At 43.1% G+C, this 9157-nt stretch overlaps 1 protein-coding gene across 7 annotated transcripts in view; it reads left to right on the top strand.

Annotated features, from left to right (window-relative positions):
- Positions 1–9157, top strand: part of rerea (arginine-glutamic acid dipeptide (RE) repeats a) — a 151762-nt gene that overhangs the window by 75451 nt on the left and 67154 nt on the right. For all 7 annotated transcript variants that reach the window (XM_008318819.3, XM_017036011.2, XM_017036010.2 and 4 more), the window contains one exon: positions 2258–2328. In XM_008318819.3, the coding sequence (XP_008317041.2) occupies positions 2258–2328 (71 nt within the window). The remainder of the gene's footprint in view (positions 1–2257; positions 2329–9157) is intronic.

Below are 9157 nucleotides of genomic sequence, written 5' to 3'. Positions count from 1 at the left end.
GTCCGCCTCCTGCTTCTGCTGCTTCCCTCTCCCTTTCTCCCTCACAACACACAAACACACACGTACACACTCTGTCGCTCACAGATCACACAATAGGGCTGATGGATATTTTCATTCATGTTATCTTGTAAATGACTTCCAGGGCTGGTGTGGAGGAGAGAGGGGAGAAAAAGTGAGGAGAGGGCAGTCATGAGAGAGATATAATGCGTCACTCAGAGCTACCGAGGGACCCCCCCCCCCCGCCCCCGTTTCCTGAGAACGGCTCATTCAGCCCACAGCAGATAACAAGCCCACCCCGGGGTTACGCATACACACAGAGCCTCGCAAAACAAAGCCGGTGATGTCACAGATGCACTCGTAGACATCATCCTCTCTACAAATGGTATCTCGCGTGTCAGAGCCATTTAATATCTTTGCTGCCCCTCTTTTTCCTCTGCACACGGTAAGATAAACCCCGGCCTGATCGATAGCTCTGTTGACACAAACAAATAAATACCAGGTGATGGCGGTGTCAGACGCTGAAAGCGGCTAACGGCACATCTTTTGTTGCAGAGCGCGTTTAGTCTTTCTCCGAGGAAAAGCTAAGCTCAGCGTGTGTCTGGATGAAATGATCACCTGCGGCTGCTAGAGTCAGTGTGCTGCTTATCTACGGTGGGCTTTTCTTTCTTTAATCAGACCAGTGCGGAGCTCAGGGATGGGGATATGGAAGCAGAGTGGCTTCACGTCCTCTTTGGGCGTAGGGAAATGTGACGGTCGACAACAGCTGGATGCTCCACTGCACCAAACTGAGACTATTTAACTACCTTGTTGTTGTGCTTCATCTGAGTTAAAAACTACTGCTCAGAGTGTTGGTGTGAAATGTGTTTGTACATCACTTCTCCAACAGGAAGTTTTCTCTTCTGTCCTTAACAGCAGGTTAAGGCTGCATTAAATAATGGACCAAATTAGTACAGTGAGCTGTGACTTTTGGGTTTTAAAACGAGAACTATCCAGAGTTGGTTTTTATTTTTTACTTTGTAGACACATATTTGCAGGAACACTACAGTATCCCAGCCAACACAACAGACAAAGTCTCCAAAAACGATGTCCTTGTCTACTGTAGACGAAGCTGTGACATAGCTGCAGGATTACATTACTATTAAAAAGGAAATGTATTACTTGGCTTGGAGAGGAGGCTTCATGCTTCTCTGCCACTCACCCAGCCCGGGAAAAAGAAGTATTATCAACCCCCCCCCTCCCCCCCCACCCTTAAACATTATACAAATCACTGTAATTAACATTACACAAAGGAAATAAAATCAGTCATTTATGCCACCAAAGGAGCAAATATAGAAACTGTAAATAATTTCCCAACAGTTCTGTGCCCTCTAGGCAGGGTCTGCCCCCCATGTTGAAACCCCCTCCCCCCCCAATGTGAAAAAAAAAAAACAAATTTTTTTAATGTGATTTTCGCTGTTGTCCTAAAAGAAAATAAATCTGTGTCTACTCTGTTACATCACTCTTTACTTTAATAATTTAAACTCTTGGCTGTTTCCATGGAGTGCCGAGCTACGACTGTTAGCTACGTTTCATTTCACCAACCACCGCCCACCGTTTCTTCTCCCTTACAGAAAATGCCTGCGTGTTTTTTTTTTTTTTTGTCGTGTGCAGCGTGAGTGTTGTTGTTAAGGAGATTGGAGTTCATGACCTGGCCATACCACCAGTCACATCCAGTTTAACAGCCCAGTATGGCAGGGTCACCTCCTCGCTCACATTATCAGAAGATTGCTTTTAACACATGGGAGGATGATGTAACGTGGTTACGTTCTGAAACATTATCGAGGATTTTGTTGTTTTCCTGATCAGCCTAGCCAAGGCTAACTGGAAACACAGTGTCATTGTGATGATAGGCGTCATTTGACAGAAACAGGTTTCAGTCCTGGCTGCAGGGTGGGTTGGGGTTAAAGTGAATATTGCTCACTGGTGTATAAAAGAAGTGGATGGAACAATAACATAATTCCCCTTGGGTGTAATGTTTGCTTTGGAGAAGGCAACCTTGTAGTGTTCCAAAAGTCTTTAATCCTATTACTCGCATTCCAATTGAATTTGACTGGAGGAGATAAATGTCTTTTCAGTGGAGGAAACAGCTCACACAATAACTGTGTTACAGAGTCTGGCTGCAACTGCACAACATGAAAGCTTGGGAAATTGTCAACTTCTTCTTCTCTCAAACTCAATGTGTGTCTTCATTTTCTCCCTTGTGTTTTCTAACTTGCAGATTGTGTGTACATTGAAAGTCGACGACCCAACACTCCCTACTTCATTTGTAGCATTCAGGACTTCAAACTGGTGAGTACATTTTCACTGAGGATACGTCCACACTGCCAAACTGGTGAGTACATTTTCACTGAGGCTACGTCCACACTGCTCCTATCACTCTAACACAACAGGAGCCGCCTACTAAACAATAGCACAGGCACATTTGCATGTTTCTGTGGGAATCTGGTGAGAATTAAAAACAAATCACACGCTTTGAAATGAGTTGATATCCTCAAGATTTGTTGTTTAAAGGCGGAAAAATAGAAATCCTGGTGGAAAATTGAGTTGAAACTGAAGCAAGTTTCTGATGCACTGGCCTTGTGATAATCCTCGGAAATAAACATGTCGGAAATTCACTTAATTGATTTAATGAAGACGACTTTCACCTGTTTTCTATTGATTCTTTTTTCCCCCCTTGCAAACAAATGAGGTCAAACTGCCTGGTTTGCTGAATGAAGAAAGAAATTAGTTTTTGATTTGCTCCTGTGGGTCGCTGATTCATCGAGTCTACGACTGTTTAGTGAGGTTGTTCATTGTGTTGGATGGTGCTCCTCTTTTGTACAGGATACTAACAATAACAAAGGAGTGATTCATTGAAAAAAAAAAAAGTAGAATAAAACCTGATGGCGCGTTCATCCGTCTTATTGGACAAACGCTACGTTGGCATCTTTGTTTGTTTTTATGGCACGTCGTTGCGACAGCCGTATCTTTGTTCACTCTGTCATTGAAGTATGTAGGTTAATGATACATGACGTGTGTTGCTACCTTCCTACCCAGGCTAATGTTGTGTTTTAAAAATATCGCGTGTGGCCCATTGTCAGCCTGGATGTTTTTTTTACGCTCAGTTACTATAATTACTGTCTCTGCCAGGGTTTAATATTAGAGGTCATGGCACTCCAACCGAAGGTTTCCATTGGCTGTTGAAATTTAACAGTTAGGTTTCAGCCAAGGTGAATTCTGAATTTGGTTATAGAAAGGAACATGATTATTTTTAATTGGTCTTTTGTATGGTTTCCTGTCTGTCATTGATGGGAAGCGGAACACGTAGCATTTAACAGCCATGCAAAGAGTAGAGTCTTTTGGAATATTTAATCGATGAGTGTGTGCTGCCAAATGAAGTGTCAAAGCCCAGTGGAATAAGCATCTTTGAACAGATCAGTTGTCTGAGCACGGTGCACAGGGGCCACTGGGGGCAGCCAGGCCCCAGGGGGCCAAAGTAATGGTTGCCAACAGCAAGGGTGATGATGGGAGGTCAGCGAAAAGGCCAGGCACACTGCTGGTGCAAAACGTTGAATAGTGTGTGTGTGCGTGCGTGTGTGTGTCCATACACATGAGTTGAGGATGCTGTGTTTGTATGATTGCAAAGGCCAGTTGTTGTGTGAATAAAGGCTTTTAAGGTGAGCCCTGCAGAGGGGAGAACAGCTCGGCCTCCGCAGCAGCAGGACTTTAATCCGATTGCTTCCAGAGAGTGCTGAGGACGGCAGCAGCCCCTCCCTGGCCTCACACATGCGCATACACTCCCTCATTCTAAAAACCCCGAGCACCTGCACCTTGATTAAGAGCAGCAGAGGAGGTCGGGGCAGACAGAAGTAATTGTCCACAGAGAGTGAAGGAGAATACTGGCTCCATTAGCTGACCTCCGTCTCTTATCTTTCCTTCCTTCTCTACGTGTCTCTCACTCACTGTGCCTCCCTCCCCCATCCATCTGTAATTAACCAACAGCCATCTGTATGCCTGTGTGTGTCTGAGCAGACTGCACTCTTGTCATCCTATGTTAAAACAACAAGTCCTGCTGGCTCTCTAAACAACTACAGCGTTTTTTCAATCAGCCCACTTTGTCCCTGGGCTACAAATCTGGATGATTGGCGTCTCTCTTATTCACTACATCAGCACAAAGTCTCTCTTTTAGAATTATGGCTCTCGCTGGTTGTAATTGCCAAATAAACCACCGTCTCGTTGGCCAACATCACATTGACTCCATAAACCCGCTCTTAAAAGTCAGCCGTTCACTTCTGCCGCTGCGAGAGAAAAGAGTGTGTCCACTGGTTGGTGGATGGAGACAGATGCAGGTACTTTATTGTTCTCCAAATGGGATGTACAGTTTGTCCGAGTCAGAACAGCAGCAAAAATGCTTTATGTTTAAACAGTGACCAAAATCTGAAGGTGATTCTGTTTTATCTTTTTATATGGAAAACAATAGCTGGGCTTCACGGTGCTCCCTGGGCAGAGACAAATAAAATCCTCAACTGCCAAAAATAATCATAACATAAAAATTGTAGGGAGGGGAAATCGCAGGGTTTAATTAAGCAGCGGCTGCTCTCCGCTACTTATTATCACCACTGCCTCAGAGTCGAGGCAGAAACACAGAAGTAGTCGATCTGTTACCGTGCTGTAAATAATAAACACCATCAAGTGTCTCAGCTCGCTTGGTTTATCAATAAACAAACGTCTGAGGTTATAAAATCCCCTCAGGTTTAACAACTCACTGCCAAAAATCATCAAGTGTCTCTGCAGGAAGTTGGCTTCATTTTGGTATGACATGTCACTTTAGTCGCATCCAGTCAGAATTCTTTCTTTCACAATAGAACTGTCACGAAGGGCATTTGAATTTAACTTAAGGCATTAAATGTAACTGAATCTATCACTGTATGTTGTTCACTGGATGTCATTTTTTTCCTGATATTTGCAAGATGGAGCTTCTGGCCTAGACAATACACTCACGCCTCCAGTGCAGAACCTGTGTCCACTCCTGAATCCCAGTGGTCCTTCACTGGTCTAATTCACAAACCCTGGTCAAACCATCATTTTGTGTGATGCTAAGGCGTGTTGTAGTGTTAAATCAAATACTGGTTGGTGGAACAGAGACCCTGTATAATAGACCTCCACTCATCTCTCTCATCATTATCTGCATCCACCCTGCCTCCAACCACGGAGCTTTGGACACATTAAAGAGAATTAAATACTGTGGGTCCAGGAGCAAACAGCCTCATCATCGATGCCCCTCTTGCACCCGTTCTCATTTTCCCTGTTTCTCTCTGCTCCCTTATTGTAAAAGCTGTAACAGCCTCACACTGTACTTTATCTAATGACCTGTGAATCCAATTAGTGCCGTGTAGAAATCCTGAATGCAGCCATCAATCTCTGCAGCCGTGGTAAACAGGGATTGAGTTCCACCTCTCCTGTCAATTTATATTGTCGTCCTGATGCACGTCTTCTGTATCGACGCCACGTGAAGTCTGTTCATGTCCGTGCAGCTCTCTGCCTCCAAAGAGGACAACGAGAAGCAATCATGTTTGTAAAGAAAAGCCCACTGCGGTGGACGGTCATTTTCCTGACTGTGTTTGGTCAACAGTGGCAGCTGTCGTCCCTCCCTCCCCCCTTCCTTCTCACCTCTGTGACATATTGATCCAGCACTGATTCGAGCCTCCTCCTTTTCTCCTAAAATGTCTGCCAGGATACAGAGGTAAGCGGTAGGAGGCCATCTTAACTGACAGACTCCACCGTGGAACAAAGATGTCAAAGTATCAGTAGAAGGAAAATACATGTTTTTTAACGAGACTCGGGGGCCGGGGGGTGATCTGAGGTGGAGTAGGAATATATTTATTTCAGGTCATCGATCTGTTCAACGTTGAGAAGTTTTTAGGCATTATTTGTGAATATATTTGGTAACATTTATGCCTGGTAACTGTTTTTATTTTTTTTGGTAGTCATTCATATGTAAACCAGCGTCTTCTCATCTCTCTGCACTTTGATGAATAATTTTTGTGTTAGACCAGAACGAAGCTCCAGCTTGTAACTTTGAGTTCTTAGAGAAAAAACATATCTCTGCAAAAATTAAAAGAAAAAGAAAATTTCAAGACAGCAAAAAAAACGTTAAAAGAGGGAAAGAAAATTTACTCTAGTTGTCTATTACATTAGCCATTACAAAAAACATTTGTATATATATATATATATATATAGAGAGAGAGAGAGAGAGAGAGTTTAGTTTAGTCTGTGTTAAAGCAATTCAGTCTTTCAGAGGTCGAATTTTTGTTTTTATTTTAAGAATTCTCTTCAACCAAACCAGTCTTACTCCTTTAGCAGATTTTTACTTGATACAAAACCACTGATTTAATATAAGAATATTCTTTTTGTAGAGCGGTGGTGAGTTACCACAGTCTTGACCAAGACTAGCAAACGCTGCTTCTGATGCGATTGTTGGGTCACATAAGTCCAACATTTCCCCACTGTGTTTGCCCACAGCGGCTGGTCTCAGGTTACTCCCAACGCTGCGTCCTTGTAATGTGTTTACAATCTATAATTGATGAGAGATGAACCTGCGTGGTCCTGCTGCAGACCTGTGAGCCGACGTTTGTCCTGTGAAGTCAGGGGTCATGCTACTAATATTATAGTGGGTTGTTTGAATACATTCATCGTAACAGCACTATTAGCTTAGCTTTCTCCTGGATCCTTAGACAACCTGAGGACAATAGGACAGAGGACAGAGCAGCCGTCTGCAGCAGCAGTCGTATTTCCTCTGACCCTGCTTCACCGATCCATCCTGCTTCTCTCGCCCTGATTGTCTCCTCTGTCTCCATTGCTCTGCCTCTCACTCTCTCATCTGTCTTTTTCTGCACTCCAGTCCTCCCTCATCCTCTCTTCTCTTTATCTGCTGTCACTCACAGACTCCGAGCCCCCTCATCTACCTCCCTCTTCGCTTGTATCCAGCCTCATTTGCTGTTATTGTCTAAGTCAGCTGTGTTTCTTCTTTCCTCCCTTCCTTCGTTTCCTTCCTCCCTTGCAAACACACTTGCTCTCTATGCCCCCCCCCCTCCACCCCCCTGAATATCCACCATCTCTGTCTCCCTCCTCCCTGCTTTACTAATGGAGTGATTGCAGTGTTTCTCCCTCTGGGAATGAGGGACTGAGGAGCTCTGTACAACACACACACATTTACAACCCACACAGTAGCACACACATGCTCCTCTGCTCCTGGATCCTGGTGCTTATGGACATTTAATTAGATGCCATGTACAATGCAATTATCTTTCCAGGAGTCCAGCTCGTACATTGCAGATCTAATGAGCTTCAAAGAACGGGGCTTTTCTTTTGTCACATATCCACTATGCAGTGTGTGTGAACGGTGGTTACAGCCTTTTCATTTGGTTCCTCTCATCTATGCATCACTTTAATAACGCCGTATAATGTAACGGCCATCTCAAGGTTGAACTCGCTCTGTTTGCACTGTGAAATGTGAGCGAGTAAATCTGAGCGAGCGGTCGCACACGTGCAGCCAAAACGCTGCGTTCAGGGCGTGTTTGTTCAGTCCTCCCAACTCTGCTAACACTCACGTTTATTTTTGGAAACAACTGATGCGCGTCACTCTGACTAATCAGTTGTTGATGTTTATCTTTCTTATTGATTAGCGTTGGTCAGAATTGTCTGCGTGCAAGATTTTCACGTGAGTTCACATGATGTTTAATGTCGTTTTTTATTATTATTATTAAATGATGTACAAAGTGGAAAAAACCCCACCAGCGTTCACGCTGCTAATGTGTTCCAGCCTGGTGTGATGTCTTTGTTTGGTCCAGTCCACTGGACTCTTAAAAAGTATGGTCTTGTTTGTGTTCCTTAATAGCTTGAAATGATTAGAATTCACTCTGGTACAATTGATTCTGGGGCTGAAAAGGAAAATTGGGACATTGTTTTTTTTTTAAGTTAATGATGCATAAAATACCAAGTATATTATAAACCATTGAGTATCTCTGCAGTGCATTAATCTGAATGCTGTGTTTTAAAAGCACGGACAAATTAAATGTTATTATTCATGAACAGTGTCAGATTTGAATGTGTATTCAGGGCCCTGATGGGCAGAAGCAGATTCTCTGTTCATCGTTGGCTCAGACAATACATCACGGCTTTCCCAGTTGTCATGTTAAAAACATGTCTACGCCTCCTCTACACACTCCCAAATACAATAAATAATGTTTTTTTTTCTTTTACCTCACAACTGTTTCCTGATGCTGTAAGCCTCTGCTTATCATACAGCCCTGGAAAATGCCAGAAACTCTAATTAAAAATATTTGATGAAGATGCAAATATATGTGCATAAATACGCATGCCTAATAAGGGCGGTTATGAGGCTCTCCGTGGCTCCTGAGTGCAGCCTTAATGGATTCCAAAGTGATGGGAATTAGTGTAACAGTGAGATCTACTGGGCAAATTGGTTTGCACATATTCAGGTCATGAAAAAAAAAAACCATTAAAGACACGGTACACTGTGACATCAGTGTTGGTGTTTCCCTTCGTTCCTAATATTTTTCCATATTCGTAAAACTGCGGTGTCAAAGTGCACGGTGATTTAATGGAGCTGAGTCCAGGAGAGTGTGGGGCCAAAAAATATGCAGGACTGAAAGCAGTTATTGTGCAATCAGATTATTATCATATCGTGTTGTTCCTGTTTTTAAATGTTAGAAAAATCGTTTGTTTCCTTGGGATTCTCTGTGTGGTTTTTATTTGTTACTGTTTTACTTGGTTTTATTCACCAATCTTCCTTCTTTTATTCATTTTCTTTATATTTCAGATGGTTTTGTATTTCATCTTATCTTATTGTATACTTTATTTAATTACATTTTTTTATTCCTCAAACTCCCCAGAAGAATAAGAAACGTTACTTTTAGTAACGTTTAGTTTGCGGTACGATCAACCGCCCGCTGTGTATGAAGAACTACTTCATGGATTATTATGTCAGAAAACTCGTGCTTCTCCATCGACTGCGGTTTGCGTCCCGTCTGCTGACACTGAGGTGGACTAGACAGACTCTGGCTGACTCATGTCAGTGCCTAGAAGGCTGACTGTCCTCTTTTCATCTTAGTTCTCA

This window comes from Cynoglossus semilaevis, chromosome 10 (assembly GCF_000523025.1).
Source record: "Cynoglossus semilaevis isolate Cse_v1.0 chromosome 10, Cse_v1.0, whole genome shotgun sequence".
Taxonomy (NCBI): Eukaryota; Metazoa; Chordata; class Actinopteri; order Pleuronectiformes; family Cynoglossidae; genus Cynoglossus; species Cynoglossus semilaevis.
Note: the sequence above shows the minus strand (reverse complement) of the source record. Positions and strands in the feature narration are given on the sequence as shown.